Source organism: Pyrenophora tritici-repentis, chromosome 1 (genome assembly GCF_003171515.1).
Source record: "Pyrenophora tritici-repentis strain M4 chromosome 1, whole genome shotgun sequence".
Classification (NCBI taxonomy): domain Eukaryota; kingdom Fungi; phylum Ascomycota; class Dothideomycetes; order Pleosporales; family Pleosporaceae; genus Pyrenophora; species Pyrenophora tritici-repentis.
In genome coordinates, this window is record NC_089390.1 from 4,174,439 (window position 1) to 4,200,259 (window position 25,821).

The 25,821-nt window shown below is 49.6% G+C and overlaps 8 protein-coding genes across 8 annotated transcripts; all 8 read left to right on the forward strand.

Annotated features, from left to right (window-relative positions):
- Positions 1 to 427: 427 nt before the first annotated feature.
- PtrM4_016440 (putative Exocyst complex component Sec8) lies at positions 428 to 3,990 on the forward strand (the record flags this gene model as incomplete). Its single annotated transcript, XM_066103227.1, has 4 exons — positions 428 to 2,083; positions 2,132 to 2,692; positions 2,737 to 3,311; positions 3,360 to 3,990. The coding sequence occupies 4 exons, from the start codon at positions 428 to 430 to the stop codon at positions 3,988 to 3,990; spliced, it is 3,423 nt and encodes a 1,140-aa protein (XP_065965429.1).
- Positions 3,991 to 5,236: 1,246 nt separating this feature from the next.
- On the forward strand, positions 5,237 to 7,040 carry PtrM4_016450 (CcmA, ABC-type multidrug transport system, ATPase component; the record flags this gene model as incomplete). Its single annotated transcript, XM_066103228.1, has 4 exons — positions 5,237 to 5,658; positions 5,713 to 6,115; positions 6,200 to 6,939; positions 7,019 to 7,040. The coding sequence occupies 4 exons, from the start codon at positions 5,237 to 5,239 to the stop codon at positions 7,038 to 7,040; spliced, it is 1,587 nt and encodes a 528-aa protein (XP_065965430.1).
- A 1,745-nt stretch (positions 7,041 to 8,785) lies between these two features.
- PtrM4_016460 (uncharacterized protein) lies at positions 8,786 to 9,085 on the forward strand (the record flags this gene model as incomplete). The annotated part of the gene is made up of 1 exon (XM_066103229.1): positions 8,786 to 9,085. One exon carries the CDS (start codon positions 8,786 to 8,788, stop codon positions 9,083 to 9,085), a length of 300 nt encoding a protein of 99 aa, XP_065965431.1.
- Positions 9,086 to 13,636: 4,551 nt separating this feature from the next.
- On the forward strand, positions 13,637 to 14,458 carry PtrM4_016470 (uncharacterized protein; the record flags this gene model as incomplete). The annotated part of the gene is made up of 1 exon (XM_001931549.2): positions 13,637 to 14,458. One exon carries the CDS (start codon positions 13,637 to 13,639, stop codon positions 14,456 to 14,458), a length of 822 nt encoding a protein of 273 aa, XP_001931584.1.
- Positions 14,459 to 15,915: 1,457 nt separating this feature from the next.
- On the forward strand, positions 15,916 to 18,117 carry PtrM4_016480 (Dimer-Tnp-hAT domain containing protein; the record flags this gene model as incomplete). The annotated part of the gene is made up of 4 exons (XM_066103230.1): positions 15,916 to 16,227; positions 16,264 to 16,507; positions 16,709 to 17,451; positions 17,500 to 18,117. The coding sequence occupies 4 exons, from the start codon at positions 15,916 to 15,918 to the stop codon at positions 18,115 to 18,117; spliced, it is 1,917 nt and encodes a 638-aa protein (XP_065965432.1).
- A 99-nt stretch (positions 18,118 to 18,216) lies between these two features.
- Positions 18,217 to 18,812, forward strand: PtrM4_016490 (uncharacterized protein; the record flags this gene model as incomplete). The annotated part of the gene is made up of 2 exons (XM_066103231.1): positions 18,217 to 18,421; positions 18,532 to 18,812. The coding sequence occupies 2 exons, from the start codon at positions 18,217 to 18,219 to the stop codon at positions 18,810 to 18,812; spliced, it is 486 nt and encodes a 161-aa protein (XP_065965433.1).
- A 1,137-nt stretch (positions 18,813 to 19,949) lies between these two features.
- On the forward strand, positions 19,950 to 23,165 carry PtrM4_016500 (HepA, Superfamily II DNA-RNA helicase, SNF2 family; the record flags this gene model as incomplete). Its single annotated transcript, XM_001931550.1, has 3 exons — positions 19,950 to 20,034; positions 20,107 to 22,885; positions 22,937 to 23,165. 3 exons carry the CDS (start codon positions 19,950 to 19,952, stop codon positions 23,163 to 23,165), a joined length of 3,093 nt encoding a protein of 1,030 aa, XP_001931585.1.
- Positions 23,166 to 24,607: 1,442 nt separating this feature from the next.
- Positions 24,608 to 25,662, forward strand: PtrM4_016510 (HPP family protein; the record flags this gene model as incomplete). The annotated part of the gene is made up of 2 exons (XM_001931551.2): positions 24,608 to 24,886; positions 24,955 to 25,662. The coding sequence occupies 2 exons, from the start codon at positions 24,608 to 24,610 to the stop codon at positions 25,660 to 25,662; spliced, it is 987 nt and encodes a 328-aa protein (XP_001931586.1).
- Positions 25,663 to 25,821: the final 159 nt, after the last annotated feature.

The following is a 25,821-nucleotide window of genomic DNA, read 5'->3' on the forward strand; positions in this document are numbered from 1 at the left end:
AGGGCGCGAGGCAGAACCCAAGCCTGCGATTGTGTTTGGATGTGACAAAGAATCGCGAGTGAGAGCTGCGTCCAGGGAGCGCGGAACCGGGAGGACGTGCGGAATCAATGTCTTGGCGCGACGGTGATGCTGGTCCGACTTTCATACGAGAAAAGACACGACTGCGTGTTTGACGTGGTGCAGCCACTCACATGGTCACTGACGTCTATTGTGTATGAACCGTTTGCTGCATCAACCTCACCGTCACCATCCCCAATTCGCGACGCCCGGTGATCCCTGCTACTTCAACTTACACCCCCGAGCTCCCCGCAACAGTCCTCACTCACACCCCATAGCCCAAACGATGCGCAAACCTCCGATGCACACACGATGACCCAAGTGTGTGCGCCTATAAGACTCAGAATACGCCGCGACATCTAAATCTGCCATGTCGCGCAATCCAGGCTACTCGCGGGCGGGTGCCAATGGAGGCTATGCCAATGACAACGGTGGCTATAATGGCGGGGGATACAATGGATATGCTCCTCCCTCCGACCCAAACTATGACGGTCGCCCAAGCGGGGAGCGACCACGGCGACCTGGAGGTTATGGAGGCCTGAATCCCTCGCCAGACGACTACGCACCGCGCCCAAGCAATGAACGCGAACGCTCCCGACCTAGCAATGACCGTCCCCGCCGGCCTGGAGGATACGGGGGTCTCGCCCAAGAAGAAGAGATGGATAGGAGGCCTAGCGGCGAACGAGAGCGTAGGCCAACGGGCTATGGAGGAGGCGGATATGCAGCCCGCGACGAGAGCCCGCGTCAGGTAATGCGGCCAACCAGTCTCGACCGCAGCCCGGCCAAACGTCGCAGTGGAGAACGTCAGAATGGCAGAGTACCTAGGAGTCCTAATCCTGGACCGGGAAGTCAAGCTATCGAGGAAGTCTTGCAATACATCCAGCAGAAATGGGACTTTATGACAAAAGACCAATGTGTGCCCATCGAAGTAGCCCTGAAGCTCATGGACTCGAGCTCACTTGGCCTGGCAAGTCAAGCTGGCCAATTCCAACAGACGCACGATCAACTGCAAAACGCTTTAAAGGGCATCGTCAACGAGCACCACCAGGGTTTCAATAGCTCCATCGGTACCTTTCACCAAATTCAGTCCAGTTTGCAGAGCTCCCAGCACCGCGTCAGGACATTAAAGGGCTCCCTCGTTGCGGCCAAGTCGCAGCTTTCCACTGCCAAGCCTGAACTCAGAGAGTTTGCAACTACCTCCCAGAACTACGATGAGATGTTGCAAATGCTCGACACAATCGAAAAGCTACAGCTCATCCCTGAAAGGCTCGAGGCTCGCATATCAGAAAAGCGCTTTCTGACTGCCGTAGATATCCTACAAGACGCTCTACGAATGATTCGGAAGACGGAAATGGAAAGGATTGGCGCTCTTTCTGACCTTCGTACATATCTGAGCAACCAGGAAGTCTCTCTCACAGACATCCTGGTCGAGGAGCTCCACAGCCATCTTTACCTCAAATCACCATACTGCGAGGATAGATGGAAGGAATATGCCCAAAACCAGATCAAGGGAGACCTCTCCCAGCGTGCCCAGGCTGATGCCAGAGGTCGATTACTTTACTACTACCTCGATGGTCTTGATACCTCCGAAGACATGACCGACGACTCTGCCCATAACCCTGAATCCGACACATTTCAGTACATACGGCTTGTCATTGAAGCACTGAACAAAATGAACCGCTTAGACCTGGCGGTAGATACCATCGAGCAAAGGCTACCTGTCGAGCTGTTCAAGGTTGTTGACAAGTCCAACAACGAAGTAGCCCAACGACATCCGAGCATATTGCGAGCATACTCTGCAAAGAAGAGCGGCAAGTCAAAGACTGAGATTGAAAGTGAAGATGTTCGCTCAACTCTTTTGAATGACTTGATGTGGACTCTTTATGCACGCTTCGAAGCCATTGCGGAAAGCCATAGAGTTGTACACGACGTTGTTGCGGGCATCCTCAGACGGGAGAACAGAGCTTCATCGAATACGGCACTCACTCGTGGCTTCAAGGAGTTGTGGAAGCTATACCAAAGCGAAGTGAGCCACTCGTAGCATAACATTCGGAATTCCACTAATGAGACCTAGATTCGATCACTTCTCCACGATTATCTTGCCACTGATGGCGAGGCATCCTATCGGGACGGCCCGGGTCAGACATCTGCTGACAGCGCCTTCTCGCGTGCGCCTCGAGACAGGAACAAGCGCATGTTCAAGTTGTCCGACGTAGACACCAAAGCACCTGAGCTGTCACAAGAACGGGAAGACCTCGAACTCATCTTGAAGACATCTGTGCCTGGGCTAGTCTCCGACTCAAAGAGATTAGAAGAGGTAACTACTAACACAACTGCCAACCTCGACGGAAGTGCAACTGGGCACAAGCTGCTTGTCGAGCCAAGTGTCTTCAACATGGGCATCCTATTACCACCTTCCCTAGACTTCCTAAACAGATTGAAGGAAGTTGTGCCCTCGAACGCCGACATCAGCATGAGTACCTTGACTTCCTTCTTGGATGACTTCTTAGTGAACGTTTTCCATCCACAGCTGGATGAGACTCTTATAGAGCTCTGTGCTCAGACCTTCATGGAGCTTGACGCTTTCACCGAAGATCCGCACTGGACGAAACATTCCAAGAAGCCAATCTTCAAGGTAAGGCGTCTATCCAACAAACTGTATCCATGCTAACAATCTAGGGCACTGCGCAATTCTTTACCCTCATCACCGCATTCTGCAAGATGCTTGACAACCTCCCACACGATCAAGCATTCTCTCAACTCATCGTAAACCAAATGGATACATATGCCCAGAAATGTATGGACTGGTACAACGCCCTTGTGAGCCGCTCAAAGCCCACACCCAGCGATCGCCGCTTGAAAGCACCAGCTGTTTGGGCTGAGTCGGATGAAATGGAGGAGCTCATCACTCGCCTGATACACACAGATCCCTCTGACCGCGAGAATCTGAAACAAGCTATAGATAAAGAGGTTGCTCTCCTTATTGACGCTGTAGAAGCAGATGAGCCCCTGGATCAAGCCGACATGATTCAGGACAAGAAGACCATTGTCAGCCTCTGCTTGTTATACACAAGTATGAAATGGCTAGCTACAAAGACGGCGCAGTTACGACACATCAGCGACCGCGCCTCCGACCCAAACAGTGCAGAATCTAATGGCCAAAGACACAATAGGCGGTGGACTCAGCTCGCCTCTTCTGATCCCAGACCGGAAGGCGCCGCAGTCTATCTACCACTTAGCGCGGAAACCGCCACGTAAGCACTTTTTCTCCCAAACATGCTTTGTATACTAACATGTCGCAGCATATTTGATGCAGTCGTTTCAACCTACAAATCCCTCAGCAATCGCGTTCTGCGCACCATGCATCTCTCGATTCGCGCCACAATCCTCTACTCACTCAACGCCAGCACACAACCTAGCATCTACATCGATACTCTACTTAGCGATCCCGATCCAGCAATCCTCGCCCTCAACTCGACGCTCGTGTCTTTCGATACCGCAGTATCAACGTATATCCCTGTCACATCATACAGCCACATCACACGTGGTCTAGCCGTACTAATGGACACTTACCTCTTCAGTCTCTGTACTTCCAAGATAGAACGCATGAACACGAATGGGTGTGCGCTAATGCAGCTCAACATTCTTGTTCTGCAACAGAACCTGAAGAATATCGAAGATGGAGCTACCCTGCCCTATGCTGCTCTGTTCTTTGATTTGTTTACTGCAGGCCCAGATGCGATTATTGCTCGGGCGAAACAGTATGGCAGAAGCTTTGGTGTGCCCGGAGACAGGTTTGGAGAGGCAGAGGTCAAGAAACTACTACAAATGACCTACGAGGAAAGGGTCAATGGTGATAACAGGGAGGCCAGTGTTCAGGCGAAGAGAGCTCTGGATGCACAGTTGCTGGAGATAAGTGAGTTTATGTACTGACGGAAATCGTCAGTAAGATATGTAGTATAATCGTTTTCGAATGTTTGCATCACCTTCTTTAGCCGTGGGCTGTCTCATGGTCAGCGTCACCTATTCCCATTTAGCCTAGAATATACAAGGCTTTGATTCTTTGGATGCAAAGCTTAGGTCAGCATATCTTTGCAGCATTTCTAGAGCACAGCGTCTCTCTCAGGCGAACAAGCACTCGCAAAGCCATCATGCGATACGAGTGCCCATTGCACTTGGATATATACACACGATACAACTTCTTGTAACATGCCCTTTACAACGTCTCTGCATCTCTGCTTCGAAACAGTCGGCGATGTTGCACGAGCGGCGCCCGTGCGCTTCCAGAAGTCGCCGACAGAACAGGGATGGGCGGCGACCTCAGCCTCACCAGCCTGGCGGTCTTCAGCTGAGCGAATCCAATCATGCCACCCACCGCACCGTCACATCATGCATGTTCTATTATGTCAGTTCCTTGGCTGGACGCCTAAATGCAGAGGGTCTTGGATTGGGAAATTTGGAACATCAGTAGCGCGTAATGGGAGAGTGTGAAGGGATCAACGGAAAAGAGAAAGTTCAGTGTGCTGTGCATTTCGTCACGACTCCCCGAATCTAATCACCTCTGTTTCCCCTGCAGCGACGAGTGCGTCTGTCTAATTCAGATACCGCAAGCGAGGTCTTGCCCGCTTGTGATAAAAGGCAGTCGACGCCCCAGCGCTAAGCCGCGGAGCATCTGGGCACATGCTCGAAGACCCCGAAGAAGATTGGACATGCGCAGTCGAGCACATTCAACGGTAAAAATAGCGAGGCATTACTGGCCGTCATCATCAACCCACGCGAAGCTTGGGTATTACATGCATGAGCGCAATTATTACCAAGCCATGTAATAGCTGATACTGTTTTGTGTGCACTTCAGGACCCAACGTTTCCTTTTAGAGAGTGGTTTGGCCTGAAATCTGGAGACTGCTATCTCAGCTCTGAGTCTTCTTGTTCCTCGTCTCCGCTTACGGGGGATTGTGCTCGCCGATGGGCGTATGAGCCGGACCGTTACGGGACGCCTGAGGAGTGTAGATCTGGTGGTTGACAGGATGTATGTATATACGTATCAGACGTGCATACACTTCATATGTTCAGCCCGTCTTCTTAATTTTGTACTACCTACAACCTTGCGTAATCACCCCTGTTCGTCTTTTACTTTTGTCACATCTGTGACTGGCGTCTCGCACCTTGACCTTTAGATATGTCGATATCAAACAACTCTCACGATGTTGAAAAGGACGCTATAGGCACAGAATTTGCACATCTAACAAACAATGTTGTTCAAAGTTTTAGCTGGCAAGATGTCACTGTCACTGTCAATGACCGGAGCTCGAAAAAACCCATTGATATCTTGTCAAGCGTCAGTGGCATTGTGGAAGCTGGTGAAGTCATGGCCTTGATGGGACCGAGTGGATCTGGAAAGACTACCCTACTCAACGTACTTGCCCACCGGGCTGCCATGCCAAAAGCCACAATCCAGCACCATCTCAGCATCAATGACGAACCCACAACTCTAGCCTCATTCCGAAAGCTGAGCAGCTATGTCGAGCAAGAAGATGCTCTTATCGGTTCTCTTACTGTGAGAGAGACAATGTACTTTGCGGCGCAACTCGCACTTTCAAGGTATGTATTCTCTGCGTTTCTCACTCTGCCCCCTGACTGACCTTGGCTCGATAGTTCCATCAACAAAGCAGCCCGAAAAGAGCGCATCTCTAGTCTCCTTGCGTCATTTGGTCTCCAGAACCAGGCCAACACGTTGATCGGTACGCCGATTCGCAAAGGTGTATCAGGTGGCCAGAAACGTCGCGTCAGTGTAGCCAGCCAGCTCATCACTAGCCCCAAGATCCTCTTCCTCGACGAGCCAACTAGCGGCTTGGACTCTGCGGCGAGTTACGAGGTAATGAAGTTTGTAAGGGACGTGGCCAAGAAATATAAGGTTCTTGTCATCGCATCCATCCACCAGCCGTCGACGACGACATTCAAGCTTTTCGATAAGCTCATGTTGCTGAGTAGAGGCAAGGTGGTATACAACGGCGAGGTAAAGAAAGTCAAAAGTTATTTCGCCGGCCTAGGATATGAGGTAAGTCGTCAAGTCAAAACTGAACACAATCCAATTCCAGTTTATCAACCGCAAAACATCTATCTGACTTTGCCACAACAAAAGATGCCTCTCTACACCAACCCCGCCGAATTCGTCATCGAACTCGTAAACACAGATTTCTCAGACAACATCGATGCGGCATCTACCCGACTCACCCACCTGCACACCTCATGGGTGAACTCCATAGACGCAGCTTCCGTATCAACCGCCATCCGCTCCACGACCACGACCACGCACCCCACTCCCGCCCTCCCAGACCACAGCACCAGCGCTAACCCGCTCACGCTACCCCTCACCCTCATGCACCGATCGTTCATAAAATCCTACCGCGACGTCGTCGCCTACGGCATCCGCATAGCCATGTACATGGGCTTAGCCATAATGATGGGTACAATCTGGCTGCGCCTCGCACCACTGCAATCAAACATCCAAGCTTTTACCAATGCAATTTTCTTCGGCGGCGCATTCATGTCATTCATGGCCGTTGCGTACATCCCCGCGTTCCTCGAGGACCTGTCCCTCTACCAAAAGGAACGCGCAAATGGATTATACGGACCCCTCGCTTTTACCATTGCGAATTTCTTTGTGGGGCTGCCGTATCTTTTTCTCATTACTATATTGTTTTCTGTCGTGAGTTACTGGCTTGGCAATTTCAACCCCACAGCCGAGGGCTTCTGGATGTGGGTGCTGTGGCTTTTCCTCGATTTGCTAGCGGCGGAATCACTGGTTGTGTTCCTCGCTAGTCTTATCCCCATCTTTGTCGTTGCGCTTGCGGCGACGGCGTTTGCGAATGGGCTCTGGATGTGTGTGAATGGGTTTATGGTGAGGCCCGAGACGCTGAATCCGTTCTGGCGTTATGTTTTTCACTATATTGATTATCAGGCCTACGTCTTTCGCGGTATGATGGTTAATGAGTTTGGCAGGAGGGATTATAGCTGTGAGAGGCTGGCTAGTGGGGGGTGTCACTGCTTGTATCCGAGTGGGCTGCAGGAGCAGTGCTTGGTTGAGGGGAAGGCTGTGTTGGGGGTGTATGGGTTTGGGACGGGTGGACAAGGGAAGTATGTGGGGTTTTTGCTAGTTATTGTGTTTGTTTATCGGGTTTTGGGGTGGGCGGTGCTGTATTTTAGGAAACACTGATTGGGGTGATGTTGAATGGGGGGACTTCTTTGTTGTGATTCACGCATGGAGGATTTTATACGTGCAGACTGTTCGATACTTTAGACCTCTCCGAGATTAAGATTTCTTGTATTCGCCCTTTCTTTTTGTAATAACAGCGCTGAAGAATGCAAGCCGGTCATCCGCGACTACCCATAGTCCTGTAGCAAACTGCCAGGCACCTGTCAGACCCGGCGTACATACCTTATTCTTCAGGGAACGACAAACTCTACCGTTGCCGTGTGCGGCCGAGTTGGTAAGTAGTGCAGTGTAGGTAAGTCTATAATAACCATGCTCGCTGCAGCTGTCGTAGGCTTGCTTTGTCGAGACGTGCGGGCCGAATCTATGATATAAATGGCTGGGGCCTGCCTATAGAAACAGGCCCTTCATCCTGTAGATAGGATGTCATGTCATCTACTCAAACCATGTAATACTATTGAAGGCATACATTACTATTAGTTATCCATAACCTTCGCAAACATAAACTATATATCCATAACATGGTTGGCAAGCGAGCGGCCCACGCAAGCGAGCGGCCCACCCCACCAACTTTCTGCGCCTTGTAAACTCCTCCCTATCATGGCTCCCCCAATTCAAGCCCCACCAACCTCTTCTGAGGTTAATATACACCTTGCAATCTCAGCTATTAATAGAAGCCAAATTCAGTCTATAAGAGATGCTGCGCAGACATTTGAAGTCCCCCGAACGACGCTCCGACGCCGACGCGCTGGTAAGCCTGCGCGCGCAGATTGCCAGCCCAACTCAAGGAAGCTTACCCAGAGAGAAGAGGAGGTGATTATCAGCCATATACTTCAGCTAGATCAGCGTGGATTTGCGCCTACCTACGCAGCTATACGTGATATGGCTGATAAGCTGCTAGCTGCGCGCGGCGCTGGCCAGGTTGGGCAGAAGTAGCCAGCCAACTTTGTCAAGCGTACAGACAGTCTTTGGACGTGTTTTAACCAAGCGTACGATAGGCAGAGAGCTCTATGTGAGGATCCAGCCCTAATTAGGACCTGGTTTAAGCTTGTAGAGGAGACAAAAGCTAAGTACAGCATCTGCGATGAGGACGTCTACAACTTTGATAAAGCTGGCTTTATAATAGGCAAGATTACAACGCAGCTAGTTATAACAGGAGCAGAAAGAAGAGGTAGGCCGAAGACTCTTTAGCTAGGCAATCGCGAGTAGGTAACGCTGATCGCTGCTATCAGCGCTGCTGGCTGGTCAGTCCCACCGTTCCTCATCTTCGCTGGCCAGTACCACCTATCAGCCTGGTACGAGGAAGCTGAGATCCCACGCGACTAGGCGATCGCAGTCAGCGACAATGGCTGGACGAATAATGAGCTTAGAGTTGAGTGGCTAAAGCACTTTAACGCTCACACGCAGGCTCGTAGCATAGGCGCGCGTCGCCTGCTTATTGTTGATGGCCATAAGAGCCACCAATCTCTAGCGTTCCAGGAGCTCTGCAAAGAGAACAACATCTACACGCTCTGTATGCCACCTCACTCATCCCACCTACTCCAGCCGCTTAATGTTAGCTGCTTCTCGCCATTGAAGCGCGCGTACAGCCGTGAGGTGGAGAGCCTTATGCGCAACCACATCAACCACATCACTAAGCTAGAGTTTCTGCCAGCATTTAAGATAGCATTCAATCGCGCCTTCACGCCAGCCAACATCTGCTCAGCCTTCCGCGGCGCAGGCCTTGTTCCTCTACAACCAGAGGCTGTTCTATCAAAGGTAGATGTACAGCTGCGTACACCTACTCCTCCAGCAGCTCTACCAGAGGCTCCCTAGGTAGCTCAAACGCCGAGCAACGCGCGTGAGCTTAAGGCTCAGTCAAGCCTTATACGTGAGCGCGTGCGCCAGCACAAGAGCTCATCACCAGCTTCAATTATTATAGCAATTGACTAGCTAAAGAAAGGCGCTGAGGTAATAATGCTCTCTTCTAAGCTAATGCGGGATTAGATCTCTAGTCTTGAGAAAGCCAACAGCGCAGCGTCAGCGCGTAGGCGGCGCTCTAAAAGGCGTATACAGAAGCATAGAGTACTTACAAAAGGAGCTGGAGAGGATATACTGGCTCAAAATAAGGCTGACCAGCAGATTGCTCATAAAGAGCGTCAAGGAGGAGCACGATCAGGCGTCAGCCAGCGGGCTCAAAGGCGCTGCACCAGGTGCAAGGAGACTGGGCACAACTCACGCACATGCAACACTAATACTATTAATATAGAGTAATCTACTGTATTAATATCTAGCAATAATATTATCGCGTTGTTGAGATGTATCGCTTTGAAGTTGCAAAAGTTGGTGGGGTGGGCCGCTCGCTTGCGTGGGCCGCTCGCTTGCCAACCATGTTATCAATAGTACCCACAAGAAGTGTCTACAGAATTTCCGAGGCCCTTAACATCTCCCAGATGCCTAATAACACCCATGTACACAAAACAACCCCATCAAAGCAATCCCGGTCCAAGCCTAGAGAGAAGACTACTGACATATCCTACAAATCAAAGTATACATAAGCCCTATCCCACGGGAACTCCCTAGTCTTCATCCTAACAAAATACCGCTTATCATGCTCTGTATGCTTCTCCCACGTGTCGCTCCTGCGGAACCTTGTACTCTCCCTCCTTACCCTCATGCTTAAAGCCAGTCTTGTTCTTAGATTCCTTCAAACCTTCCCAGAACTGCGTCAAGGTAAGATCCACGAACTGACTATCCGATAGGGCGAATGTTATCTGAACGTCGCTGAAGTTGGTCCAGCGCGTGAAGTTGAGCGCACTAGGACCGTCTATACCCTCACAAGTGTAGCTCTGGCTACTATTAACAAGAACACGGAGGCGTATGACGGTTTATATATGCCTATCGCGTTTTCGCAAATACCTAGGTAACAAACATATAACTCTAATTCCTTGTTTTAAGTTAACAGATATAGGTGATCATTTGGTCTAGAATATTCGCAATCATTAAACCATGCTTGAATGCGGATGCACAACGTCGATTGTTGGATATATACATAGTTTCCGAGTTCGGAATCGCTGTTTGATCGGATTCGGAATGTGTAAAGATTACTTTTTAGTGTCCCTTCCTAGATCTTATGACAGGTTGTCATCCGGCTGAATTATTAGGTAGATAGGTTTGTGCTGGTGTTGCATACACAAAAAGAGCTCGGTTCTTAGAAAAGATGGAAAGGCTTGTGGAACAGAAGATTTAGGGAACGATTAAACTTGGAAATGATCGGTTAGAAGAGTAAGGAAATGGGTAATATCTAGGATGTGGAGAGGCGCGACGATTGGTAGGTAGTAGGCGGGCTGTCTAGCAGAGATGTCAACAAGCAAGTCAAGCTGGCTTGATTCTTATCGATTGCAGATCACAGACAATATAGAGGCTCGTGCACAGTGGCACGTCCCAGAGAATGGTCTGTGATCTGCAATCGATAAGAATCAAGCCAGCTTGACTTGCTTGTTGACATCTCTGCTGTCTAGACATCTAGACAGGAGGTTTTTATAGCACATAAATACAAGCATGTGATTTTCTCTTATTAGACCTATTTGTGTCTGTGGTGGTAGGAAGGTCTTCGTTAACAAGACCATGCGGTTTAGCGTGGAGTACTAACTACCTAATACCGTCATAAGTCAGCAAGACGTTGGCTATAAAAGTGGTCTTAAAGACAGCACAGCCTTCCACCACATCGACTACCTTCCATAATATCTCTAATATAAAACACTTCTTATCTTCAATCTCAAATCTTCCAGAACATTATTCAAATCATATCAAGCGCTCAAACGCGCCCTCTGTGTGCCCCGCAGTTCGATATACCGCATCGTGTCGCGTAATATCTCTAAGAGTCGACACTTAGAAGGCACAGCACTCTCACCGTAACTCTATAGACTACTTAACGCACAATCAAAACGCTACTAAAACACATCATACCTTTCAGAAAAACTACGCCACGATAACGGCAAACGATACCTTCTACTTCAGCGACCTTCCCAAAGACATTCATCTCATAGTATACGATTACCTTCCTGAATACCATTTATGCCCTCTAATATCCTTCAAAGGAGAGGGTGTGGTAGAGGGTGTGTAGATTGAAGACTTGCGCCCCCCTACTAGGATGCTCCTACTCAACCATGCCCTACATGATGAGGTCAAGGCCCACTTCGACAAGATCATATCGCATATCTCCATTGTATATATGTATGACGTACAAAGTTATTACATTGATAATACAAAGTTACTGTTGGCCGTCCTGGAGAACGTCCATGTCGGCCACCAATACGACCAGATATATCGCAAAGCACACCCGGAGGCCGCCATCGATGCCCCCCTCGACAACTTCACACGTATAGTTCCAATTCTCAAACTTAAAAAGGAATTAGCGAGCCGTTGCAAGGTTCCATGTAAGACGGGCAAAATATTGGCATTCCAGGGATTTGCACCGTATCGAGCTTGTATTTTGAACTTGAGACACAAGGTACATTACAAAGTACACATCTTTTCAAATCAACCAGATGAACTAGATATACGCGATTTGAAGAAGCACTGGTTCCGAGCACAGCGTGAACCAAATAGAACCTTTGGCCAATATGAGTTCACTTTACAGGTATCTATCCTGTGGCAGATTGCGAGCGCAAGCGAAGGGAAAAGAAGCGGGGCTAATATAAGGTGTTTCATTCTGAATTATTTGACGGATAAATCCAGAGGTTAATTGATAAGGAAGGTGTATGAAAGTTTCACCAAGTCAGATGTTATGTGTGGAGTGAGACTGGAACGGTGGAATGCGAGGGAAGAGATTCTGCGTTTTCATAGTTGATGCTGACAGGTCTTACTCGCCGTGGTACAACAGTTCAGGGGATAAGATCAGCAGTAGAGGGGCAGTCAGTACCGTATCTTAGTGTTGGGACAGCTCATGCTCCGCCGTATCGCATGGTTGGTATGGATACGAGCAGTTCTCTCCGATCGCGAATCTGCTGCGTCGATGTAATCGTAGTGTTTGAAGTCCTTCTTGTACAGTGCGGAGGCAGGTATGCTGTTCCCCCACAATGCAAGACATCCTAGGTAGCCAAGAGTTACATCCGACAACTATTTCGCAGCGTCTTTACAGCTTTCCCCTTGTGTTGTCGAGAAGATCTCTCGGACAAGCTTGACGCTTTCTTCGGCTTACCTGTTATCTCGGCCCCAACCTCGGACCTCATGTCGTCCTGCTACCACGTGCGATCCACATTGAAGCGATCTGCGCATCACCTTACAGTCATTCATTCCACACTGCTTGCATTTTCCTGTTCCTTGAAAAGATTCACCAGCCACGATTTCTAGTGTACAAGAGGCGGTCCAATTGTATACCTAGAGACGATCTTTCGGCCTAATAATGTTGGATCTGTCGGATCACAGATATCAACGATATCTGAGCCACGCGATTGGCCGCACGGATCTCGGTCACGCGAGCAGGCGCACTGATCGCGGCGTCCGAGCAGCGCTCAGACCAGACCTCCTATATCTAGCTCTTCCATAGTTCTCCTTCGCAAGACAATCAATCAGAACCATCACCGAACAGAATGCATTCCTAGTTATCGTTATTTCCTTTCAGCACTAGTGCTATAGCCCTACCAACAGGATCTATCCTTTCAAGGTTAATTAATCATTGCCACATTTATATCTCAAAGTTGCGGCGGTATGAGAGATGCGGTTAGTGCTAAGAGGTGATAAGCTGACAAGGCCCTTCTGGCCCCTCCCTCTTTCCCTCCTCTCAGTGAACGCTTACATTCTAGTCCGATCATGACTTCAGCATCAATTTGACATATTCTTTTTGAATCTTCGAAACCTAGTTTCTAATCAACCGTATATGCTATCTTTTCTATGTACTACAAAACCTTTCTAAGGAGATGCGTTTCTCATCCTATCTCCACTGTAGGCAACATATCATGATCTATTGGATCATCGTATGCAACATAACGATGAATCCAACTCTTAACATACTTATTCTAAATACATGATGTTTTTCGAATTTTCTAAGAACGTCATTGGCTCACAATGTCACGTTCTATGGTAGTGTTTTGGTTCAATATGTAGAAAAAACAGTGATCTGACACGTGAATTGCAATACATTGTTTGATTGTGGTGAAAGCACATGAAATTGCGGAGGTAAAGTAAGAGTGAAAAAGCTCAATAGAGCTTCTTCACTGAGATTATCGTAGAAGCGATATGTTAGTGAATAACATGGTAAAGCGCCGTGCCCTTGGAGGGTGGATATTATGAATCGTTATTGCATAGGGAAAAAGCTTACTTGCTTATACTTCCACCCCAGTTCTCACACCCACACAACTCGGAGATCAGAACTAAACTCACACCATGATTTACTGCATCATCAAAGGTATTCAAGATTTGACCTTTGGGGCAACCCGGAAGACGTCCACAGACTCGACTGCAGCAGTCAAAGGAGGAGACTCGACTAATGTTGGAATCACCACCAATTCCAGCTCATTCCTTGATCTCCCTCATGACATCCGCCGCATGGTGTATGACATTCTCCCTGAACCAACCTTCCACAATCTGTCATTCCCCGGCGGCTACATGGCCTGCAGTGACTACACCCAAGTCTCCAACCTCCGGCAAACGAGCCAGTATCTCAACCAGGAAGCCGGAGTATACCTCGACATCCAGCGCGCCATATTACTATCCCGCAGCGACCTTGTCATTGCCGTGAAGCCAACCCCAGGCATTACTTCTACTGGGAGCATTCCAGCCCATCTAGACAACAATGATCTCACACTTAACCTGCTTAATAGGCTCCTTACTGTCCTATCAGAAGCACAAAATCCCAACATCACAGACTACACCACTGCCACCACCGCCCTCGACCGACTCACCTTTTCTTACCTAGAGGAACTCCTGTTGTTGTTGGTCTACTATTTGAACAAGAACAACGGCCTTAGCCTAGGACTCGCCGAACTTACCGAAGACTTAAAAGCCGCGCTCAGCAATATGTTGCTTCAGCTCCGTCAAAACGCAAAAGTCCAGATCCGATGGTACGTAGACCGGGATGACCTAGATACACGTTTCCATACCTGGGCTAATACACAGTTTCTTCCAAGACATGCGAGGGATCATTGCAAGAATCTGGATTATCAGATGGTTGTCATGGTAAAGGATGAGGCTACTGTAACAGGCTGAGCCTATTACATGCGCTACGCTGTGTGCGTAGCTGTCGTCATGCGATTCCTTCGAGATACATCTATAGGTTTCTGTCATCATCCATCTAATTCTACTTCGGCCCATCTTCGGTCCGCTCCTGTATTTATGTACAGCTAGCATCCTTTTGTAGCTCTTTGTCAAATCCACTCTGTTACAAGGCATCTCTTGATCAGTCATCTGTGTATCGTCATCGATACAGCCGCTGGGGTCTAGCCCCTTACAGCTACGCGCGCTAGTTTCGAGGCATATCATAGAATGATGATTCGGCCTTCTGCGCTTATCTATCTAGTTTTGTATGAGACAGCGAGCGTGGAGGAGACGGCGCGGATGTTCAAGTTGAGGTGGTGGGATAGGCTGTGCGGTGTGTTGAAGAGAGCAATGTAAGTTGCGATGAGGAAGGTGTTGTAGATTCGGGAACGAATATTTGTTTCTAGTTATCTTGTAGTTGGAAATGTAGATTCTTCGACTAAATATCGTCATGCTGAGTTGTTGCTGTATGATTTTGTAACGAAGAAGCTAGGATGAACGGAATGGTGATCGCTGAGCTGGACGAGGTCAGCTACTGGATTCTGTTGAGATGGCGCAAACCCAGTCTTTTGGGTTGTTTTCCTGAGTCATAGAAGATCATCCTCTATGGATTTCGCATGTGATCTAACTCTATTGGCGAAGCTGTTCTGGAGGCGTGCTGCTCCTGCAACACTATGCTTCCCCGTGTAGAATCACTATCGGCAACTACAACAATGTTCATTTGAAGTCTTTTTCCAGTGATAGGTGACAGATTTGGGTTGCCCTGGCGCGTTAGAGCCTCGAAGCCTCGTTCGCAGACCAGAATCCGCAATTCAACGCGAGCATTTCGACGAACTTTCTTCATGGCGTATTCCAAGTACTGATAGAGCAGCTGTTTCGACTTGTCCATATCATTTGTTTCCTCATGAAAGGGTTTCAAACAGCTGCCAGGTGGAAGGCAACAAATCCTGCGTAACAAGTGCTGTCGTGATAGGGACAGGCATACTTGTCAACGAGCGAGCCGGCTCGCTCAGCTCGCTCGGCTTGGACGTTTTGACCAAGCCGAATGAGCTGAGCGCGCAGTGCGCGCTTGCAAGCCGAGCGAGCTTAGGGATAGGCGCTCGCTCAGTCAGCTTGCTTAGCTTGGTTGGATGGAGCGGTTGGAAACTTGGGGCTGAAGGACTTGGTGGAGGGGCAATCTCACGATGATTTTTAGGTGTAGTGCGTAAGTTCGAAACCTAGTTATAACCTAAAATACACTCTTTTTTGCTATATTTCTAGCAAATAAGCTACTAAACTTCCGGCTAACGGCCTGGCAACAATATTCTCCTTCTGCGACACTTCACTTACTACTTATCACCCACCACACTCACCTATACTCCACCAACGCGTCTCTATTTGCAGCTATTATCTACCTCGCCGTTGCTATAATGCCAGCAAAAAGAACATGCGTTAATGCTCTAGAAATCGCGACAACTTCGAAGCGCCCTAGAGTCGCAGCGCGTCATCGCGGGACTGCCAGCCAACCTGTGCTAGTCGATACTCAGCCATTCTCACCATCTCCACCTCCTCCACCGCTGTCGCCGCGTCAAGCTCTCGTTGCCGCGCCACAAGCACCAAATTTTGAAGCGACCCTCCGAGAGTCGCGCGCCGAAGAGACGATCATCCCACCACCTAAGGGCAGCGAGCATGCCACTGTTGCAGCTTCAGGAGCAGCTAGCGAGGCTGTCGACAAGGGTTTCGTATAGGTAGAGGACAAATACGACGGCTTTAATTAGAGTCGCTACCCAAAGCACTGCAAGCCGCCCACATCACTTTCGAACCGAGCAAGCTGGGTATACAGCCATGGCTATCGCATCGCCTTGCGCAGCAACGTCGCAAAAGTTACGTGGATCTGCCACTATTGCTATAAGCACAAGTTCACTACTGTTGGCCGTGGCATACATAACGTCTCGCAGTCTCCATCAGCGCCAGCACGTCATCTCGGAGAAGACAAGAAAGTTCATGGCTTGAAGCCTCCAAGTAAGCGCACTACCGTCGCTCCTCGGAAAGAAACTCTCCTCGAACGCGCCCTTCAGAAGGGCTGCTCTTAGGCTGTTGCCAACGAGCTTACCAACTTCAATATACAAGAGTTTAGGCTTGCGGCCGTTACCTAGCTCGTCGAAAACAACCTCCCACTCTCACAATTCGAATCATCGTCTTTTCGCAATATGATATAATTAGCTAGCGTAGAGGCAGAACGAGCCTTGTGGGCATCTTATAACAGCGTCTCACGATACGTTATACGCCTGTACAACTACCTGTTACTAAAGGTTATCGCAAGCCTTTCAGAATCAATGAGCAAAGTCTATGTAAGCTTTGACGGATGGACGACAAAAGGTGGCAAGCGCGGTTACTTAGGTATCGTCGCCCACTACGTTGATAGCTCTGGCGAGCTCAGGGACTTGCCTATTGCGCTCCCACAACTGACAGGTGCCTACACCGGCGAGGCTATGGCTGAGGTCGTGATGGCAATATTCAAGCAGTTCGAAATCACTGTGGGCAAGCTCGGTTACTTCGTCCTCGACAACGCACATAACAACAACACCACGATTAACACTCTCGCCTTGCAGATAGGCTTTAGCGCTACTGAGCGTCGCCTTCGCTGCGGTCCTTATACGCTTAATCTCATTGGCCAGATGCTACTCTGGGGTGAGGAGAAAGAGTCCTACGACAACGAGGAGACTGAGCGCGTGAACGAAGCTGAGAATATGGCTACTTGGCGAGGCGATGGACCATTAGGAGTGCTTGTCGCGGTTATTAACTACATCAAAACACCACAACAGTACGCTCTTTTTGAGAAGTATCAGAAGCTCGCTATTAGGGACCAGCCTGTCAACGCGCCAACAGAACAGCACAAAATCAAGGAGCCCGTTAAGCTAGTTGTTACTCGCTATAACTCTTACGTTTCGTGTTTTAAGCGCGCTGTTGAGTTGTAATTAGCGGTTAATAGGTACGCCAACTACCATATTTAGAAGATTGAAACTGAAGACGCGTACGCCCGAAGTCGTAACAACAAGCTGCCTGCAGCGCCGGATTGGATGAGGTCTGATGGGATCAATGCCCATGACTGGCAGGTGATTGCTGAGTATATTGATGTGCTTAGGCCACTAAAACAAGCTACAAAACGGCTTGAAGGCCGCGGCAAAAGCGGTGCTTTTGGAGCAATCGCTGAGGTTATTCTAGTATTTGAATACTTACTTGGAGTCTATGAGGACCGCTTGCAAAGCTATGAAGACGTCATTTATGATGAGCATACAGAGTCACCCGAAGACCACCTTGCTATCAACCTCCGCGCTGCCCTAGTTAAAGCCCGCGAGTACTACAACAAGCTCGACCTCTCGCCAGCTTACTATGCTGCTATAATCCTTCATCCTCGCTACAAAAGCTACCTTGACGCAGCGTGGGCGGATAAGCCTGATTGGCTAGAGAGCAGCAACCGCAAGTTTCAACATTTGTGGGCGGAGTACAAAAGCTTACCGAAGCCGCGCTTACGCTCTAAAGTTAGGCACAATGATATAGAAGACGCTATTAACAGCTTTATTAAGCCGGCAGGGCTTACGGAGAACGAGGAGGATGAATATGAGGCTTAGAAACGCAGCGAACCGATCGCTAGCGAGGGCGTCGACCCTATAAAATACTGGGTAGGACTCCGCGATCGCTACCCCAGCCTTAGCAAATTTGCTATCGACATGCTATCAATCCCAGGCTCAAGCTGTGAGTGTGAGCGCTTATTCAGCGAGCTGGGTGACCTCCTCGAGCCCCGTCGGCGCAGCATTTCTCCGCAACTTCTAGCAGCAATACAGTGCGATCGACGATGGATAAGAGCTAGATTTGGCAGTGGTGAGGTGCCTGTAAAGGAGGCTATCAGCGATGAGGAGATGGACGCGAAATACGGTGTACATAAGTGGGATATTAGCTGAGAAACTCAACACCAAGGTTTCTATATAACTTTCCTAATCGGGACTGAGCCCATCAAGCCGAGCGAGCTGACAGCCCTGTTTCAGCCAATCCGAGCGAGCCGAGCGAGCTGCTGGCCTCCGCTCAATTGGCTGAGCAAGCCAATTGGCTGAGCTCGCTCAGCTTGCTCATTGACATCTGTGGGGACAGGTGCATCAATACCGAGGCTTTTCAGATGATGTTGGTGGAATACGTAAGCCTGATTCAGTGTTTCGAACAGCTCCCAATGGTAAGGGGCACCAAGATCGTTACAGACATGTATGACAAGCCCACCTTCAAGGCTTCGGCGGCGTGTCACTTCTGGCGCTTCCTTGAGAACCTTGCGTGATACTTATTTGATTGCAGGTTCGAGTGTGATCACCTCATAGGCGGATCCTAGGACCATATCTGTCATAGGCTGAATATGCGTTTCGGTGAGAGGCACCTCGTAGATCATGTATTGGATGTCTTTAGAAACAGCTAAGAAGCGGGACAGTTTGATGCGGGGATCAAGTTCAGCCATGATTTGTTGTAGTTTTCGGTTACTTCTATTGGGTTTGCGTGTATCCCAGGGCGAAATGATTTCGCATTTGGTGTTTCGAAGCACTTTCGTCTTCCACAATTTTAAAGGTTCCTCGTAAGGCTGGGCCTGAAGTCTGTTTGGCGATGTGGAAAGTATGGAAAGTCTGTGGCGGGGCTTGTGGGTACGCGACAATCAAGGTATATGAACGGGAAGTATCTGTGAAATGATATATCGTCCTGTATGCGCTAAATATCTTTTCTATATACGGTGCCACGGTTGCACTCAGGGTCACTACCCATGAGCACAGAAACAAAAGCCAATCTAGATGGGTCTTGCAAAGAATGAAATTTAAAGCTGGTAATCCGCAAACAATTTCTGCTTGAATCATCAAACTACTGGGTCGCCATTGTTAGCGTACCAAAGAAACAGGTACCCCATACCCAAAATTCTGTGCATCGTCTACCCTACTTCTCAAAGCTCTGAAGGCGTACACGTGCTGTGAGAGAAGCGCAGACTGACACTGCTAAGTGGTGTAGCGACTAGTCCGTAAATAGACGAGATGCCTAAATATCACGTGCTTTCGTGGCATCGCTCTATCACGACGCGTCGCGAGTTCCCCGCCTTGTCGCAGGAGCCTAGTCGATGAATCGCACATTTGCCACCTCCTACTACTCGAGTTGATGGACCTGCATTCAGTTCCTTGTCCTTTTTCGACAACCTCCCTGAATTTGCCACCAGCGGCGTCAACGCGATCGATTCGACGCGGCTTATCGGCGTAAACTTGCCAGGGGTACATGTCATGCATCCCGCCCTTGATTACTTGCATAGTTAGAGTACTCTTCTTCTCACCCCTCTCGAGGTTTCATCGCCTTCCATTTCCCTCTTTACCAGACTTTCGCTCGCTGCGCACTTTGTCACCTCTCGCCACCATCGCGCTTGCTTTTCTTTCACTCTACGACTACAATGCCGCCCAGGCGATCAAACCGCAAGTCGACGGTCAGCGTTGTCAACGACGTCGCCCCTGCACCTTCGCCTTCGCGCGCAGCAAGTGAGTGTGGCCGAATTCAGGGTCCAATGTTTGGCGATTGCTATGCATTGATTTGGTGCTAACGCCCCATAGCATTGGTAGATTCTACAACCACCGACAGTCGCCACAGGCAACAGCGCACTCGCTCCACTCGTTCTTTTGTACCTAATTCTTCCGATCAAGAGGAAGAATCGCACGACATTGAGGAGCCCGAAGAACAAACCCACGTTCGCCGTGTTCTCAAGGAGGTTTCAATCCCCGTCATGAAGTCTAAGAAGGCGCCTCAAGCAGGCGGACGTCTCGCAAGGCTTAACGCACAACAAGCTGAACAGGAGAGCTCGACTGACTCACCTTCTTTGGAGAATTCAGACGCTGAGACACCGGGAACAAGCATTGCGACAACGCCAGCGGCCTCTGTCAGTCGTGGCAAGAGGTCTACGCGCAAGGGGAAGAAAGCTCCTACGCCCTCGCAAAGCACCTCTTCCGGCCTCAAAAGATCGCGCAATGCCGTACCAGATTCAGAATCGGAAGATATAGCCCTCGACATGGACGCCGAAATCGCCCTACAAATGCAGCTGGAGGACGAAATGGACGTGGTATCACACAAGCGCCGCAAGATCAAGGACGAAGAGGACATCGACATGCTCTCTGAGGATGAGCCGTTGATAAAGTCGACGCGGAAGAGAGTGCCTTCGTATACCGGCAAGGGCAAGGGAAAAGCCAAGGCTGAAGACCTTCACGGCGAGGCAGATTCATTGTTGGACGAGCTGAGTTCGCCACCACCATACAAAGGCAAGGGCAAAGGCAAGGCTGAAGAGGTCTCGAGCAAGCGCCGTCGCTCTGTTCGCTCCAGTGCTAAGAAGGTGGGCAAGTTCACAGAAGACGACATGTTGGATGATGACGAGTCTGATGGCGGTGAATTCCATCTTGAATCTGACGACGAGTCGGTAAACGATGTTGATTCGGCGCCACCCACCGATTGTGAGGACAGCGACCTACCTCTTGCGATGAGTTCACGCCTTAAGAAGCTTGTTGCAGAGAATCCAACAAAGGTCGCTCGTAAGAAGAAGCTTACAGCTAAAGACAAGACCGAAGCAAACCGCCGGCGGGCTAGATTCGCACACATTGCGGATAAGTGGGAGCGCAAGCGTGCCATGAACCGTGAGCGAGCAGAGCAGCAGCACCCAAAGCTGATCACCATGTGGGATGACCTGCAAAAGATTCCAGTTCTCGAAGTCCAAAAGGCCGAGCAACCAAAGTCCATCAACCGCCGACTCAAACCTTTTCAGCTTGAGGGGCTTAGTTGGATGATACGCCAAGAACAGACTCACTACAAAGGCGGTCTGCTTGGAGATGAGATGGGCATGGGAAAAACTATCCAGGCTGTCTCTTTGATCATGTCTGATTACCCTGCGAAGCAACCTACACTAGTCTGCGTTCCTCCAGTCGCTCTCATGCAGTGGTCGAACGAGATTCGCGAGTACACCGACAACAAGCTCAAGGTTCTCGTGTATCATGGCACGAATGCAAAATGCAAGAAGATGACAGTGAAGGAGCTGAAGTCGTATGACGTCATCATGGTTTCCTACAACTCCTTGGAGTCATTGCACCGCAAAGAGACCAAGGGATGGTCCCGTGGAGAGGATATAATCAAAGAAGCATCGCCACTCCATGCTATCCACTACCACCGTCTTATCTTGGACGAAGCGCACAGCATCAAGTCTCGCAACACGGGTGTAGCGAAAGCCTGCTTTGCGCTGACTAGTAACTACAAGTGGTGTCTGTCTGGAACGCCAGTTCAGAATCGTATTGGAGAGTTCTTTTCGCTTCTCCGTTTCCTAGAAGTCCGTCCGTTTGCAGACTACTTCTGCCGCTCCTGCGATTGCGAGAAACTGCACTGGGCTACTGATGACGATCACATGTGCGTTGCTTGCAACCACGGTGCATCTGAGCACATTTCGGTGTTCAATCAGGAGCTGCTAAACCCCATCACAGGAGATGATGTCCAGCTTCGTGAGGAAGCCTTGACAAAGCTTCATCTGATCACCGCTCGCATCATGTTGCGACGCATGAAGCGTGACCACACAAGCTCGATGGAGCTGCCGATGAAGGACATTATTATTCATAATGAGTTCTTCAGCGAGGTGGAGCGCGACTTCTCGACTTCCATCATGTCCAACTCGGCTCGCAAGTTTGATACGTATGTTGCTCAGGGTGTCATGCTCAACAACTACGCCAACATCTTCGGTCTGATTATGCAGATGCGTCAGGTTGCTAATCACCCTGATCTGCTGCTGAAGAAGAACGCTGTTGAAGGTGCAGGCAATGTCTACGTGTGCAACATTTGTGATGAGCCTGCCGAGGATGCAGTCCGTTCTCACTGTCGTCACGAATTCTGCCGTGCTTGCATCAAAGACTTGATGGATACGTGTGAGGCTTCCGGAACCGAGGCCGACTGTCCCCGCTGTCATATCGCTCTGTCAATCGACTTTGAGCAGCCGGAGCTTGAGCAAGATGAGGACTCTGTCAAGAAGACCTCGATCATCAACCGCATCAAGATGGAGAACTGGACTTCCTCTACGAAGATTGAGATGCTCGTCTATGATCTCTATAAGCTGCGCAGCAAGAAGCAGACGCTCAAGTCGATTGTGTTCAGTCAGTTCACATCAATGTTGCAGCTCATTGAGTGGCGTCTCCGTCGCGCAGGTTTCAACACAGTCATGTTGGATGGAAGCATGACGCCTGCTCAACGCCAAAAGAGCATTGACCACTTCATGACGAACCCGGATGTTGAGGTCTTCCTCGTTTCGCTCAAGGCTGGTGGTGTCGCTCTCAACTTGACGGAAGCGTCGAGAGTGTTCATTGTCGATCCGTAAGTCTGATCACGTTCCTGTATATGACGTACCTGTTAACATATTCGTAGATGGTGGAACCCAGCTGCTGAGTGGCAATCTGCCGATCGTTGCCATCGTATCGGTCAGCGACGCCCTTGTGTCATCACGCGTCTCTGCGTTGAAGACAGTGTAGAGTCGCGCATGGTAGCGCTGCAAGAGAAGAAGGCAGCTATGATTGCTGGTACTATCAACAACGACAAGGTTGCCATGGATCGCTTGAGTCCAGAGGACCTGCAGTTCTTGTTCCGCGGTACTTAGTCATCTAGAGGCGATGACTTTTCGATATACTAAGGGGTGTGTGCATGAAAGAGTGTTCGAGTATAGGTTTTTTTCTCTGGTAGGCGCATTACAACTAAAAGGTGGAGCATGGGCGGGGGCGTATAATCACGCTCCAGATTACGGGCGGTTCTTTTCATACAATCATGGCAACGGCCATGCACTCAGTACCAGAAGCGCAGTTCAGTCAAGGCACGGAAGATGCATTTCATTCCAACAGTGTGTTCGTAGTAGATTCAATTTCAGAGACAACATCTTACATCACTCTTTATCCCATCGTGACCTTCTTCGGCTTCACGTCCATACACGTGATACCCAGACAAGAATCTGGCTTACATAAACATTGCGACAAGAAACGACAAGCAGAAACAAGCATCATCTTTGTCTTGGGACCTAGCACGTCTCGCGCGTTGCAGACCCGCGATGCAGCGCTTTGTTTACGCGCTCAATGACGTAACCCCATCGCTTACCCTACCCCAGACTATCCAGCACCCAGCCCAGCGTATACCTACCTCGTATCTTTACACAAAATAATCCCTATATAAACCCATCTCATACCAAATATGCACGTACTCACCCTCTACTATACCATCCCCAGTCAACAAACCCCACACAAACCCTTCCATCACCAGCCCCTGCATACCAACATCCCGATGAACAAACAAAGGCCACCAAAATGACGACTTAATCATCTTGCGTTGTACCTGTGGAAATCATGTATCCGCGGTGCCCCGAGGAGATGCCTAGTAAAACATAAACGGGTCTAGTTTCCCGTACGTAATGTTACGTAACCCTCCCTCCGCAAATGCGCGCAAACGTCACGCGTAACTATGTATTCGGTGTCGGAACGCAGCCCCGTGGTGTCACCAATATCTTTCTTCGCCCATGGACTTTAAGTCGGGAAACCAGGACACCGTGGGTGCAATGGAAAAGCCTGCTGCCCTGCGATGTGGGTAAGTTGGCTACGTACGCGGGGTTCTTTGGGTCGCGGCCGCGCTAGGACGGAGGCTGGTGGCCGGTAGGTAGGATCAATCATGTTTTGTGCGCGTGGGTTGTGTCTTTGTTCGACGTACCGTACCGGTGAGAAAGGACGTATGGGAGCTTGCATCGGGAAGGATAACGTACGGGCGGACGGTAATAATCGAGGCGCATATACCATAGCCGTACATACGCACATGAACGCGCGCTATACATAGGTGCGGTAAGTGGTGGGCTGGCGTTTTCTTTTTAGCTAAAGGGCAAGAGCCGCGTTTCCCGAGGGCGTTTACGTTTTGTATTTATCTTTGTAGCTCTGTGCTTTGCTAGTTATCGGCTTTTGTTGCTTTTGGTGTAGAGTTAGTTGACACTATTATCCTACTCCGCCACCACCATATCCACACCCACACCCACACCCCTTACCTTATCTTTCTTGGACAGTGGAAGCGATGGGTATCTTCGGGTTTTCGGGCGCGAGAGAGTGGAATTTCGATCTGGACCGTTATATCAATCGTGTTGTTCCTGCGTCGCAGTTGCCCAAGCTACCAACGCTAGTGGCGAGGTTCCTGGGGTATAGGAAGGAGGCGCAGCAGCAGGATGTCGGGAATGTACTTGGGGCGTTCTGGTCGTTGGTCGGGGCGTTTTGCGGATTGGCGGTTGTGGCGGCTGTGTTTAACAACACGGAGAGTATACAGTGGCATCGTCCTCCAGCGCTGATTGCTTCTTTTGTAAGTCTGGTAGCGAGGGCAGTAACAGGCATGGCTGGAAGCTGACTTTGGGTTTTTTCCTTGCATAGGGTGCTTCTGCGATTCTGGAGTACAACTCGATCCGTTCGCCTCTCGGGCAGCCGCGAAATGCCCTGCTGGGTCATACCTTTTCGGCTCTTATTGGTATCGGCATATCGAAGTTGTTTCAGCACCATTCGGACTACGATTCGGTCAAGTGGGTTGCTGGCGCCATAGCTTGTGGCTGTGCATCCGCTTTTATGCTCTTGACAAATACCGTGCATCCACCCGGTGGTGCATCTGCGGTCCTTGCAGTAACGGAACCTGTTATCACGGCTATGGGCTGGTATTTTGTCGGACTCGTCATGTGGGGTACTACATTGATGCTGGCGGTTGGGCTGATCGTTAATAACATCCAACGCCAATTTCCAATGTACTGGTGGACGCCACTGGATGTACGCAAAGCAAAGCTGCAGGACGAAGAAGTGGTGCCAGATGCAGGCGGCAGCGTAGAAAGAAAGAAAGACAGCGAGGAACAAGACTACGACCGAGAAGGACAGCGAATAATAATCAACGGCGCAGAAGTCATACTACCAAATGATTTGAGTCTGAATGCAGAAGAGACCAAGGTGCTGCAGAGGTTGAGAGAACGGTTACGGAAAAGGGTTGATATGGAAGGAAGAGAAACCTGTTTGGAAAAGGAAGATGGCAGTGAAAGGAGTAGTGCTGAGTTTACAATTGTTTCGAGTAATGTTGGGAGTAGCCGGTCTGGTATATAGGCTTATCGCTGGCGAGCATGAGGGAGATAAGGAGGGTATCGCTTGTCGCTTTTCCGAGGAGTACAGGTACAGGGGTATCCACATATAGGCGACTACAAGGTGGGATGATGACTTGGTAGATGTCACAGCGTATACCCAACTGAAAGAGATGCATTTTTA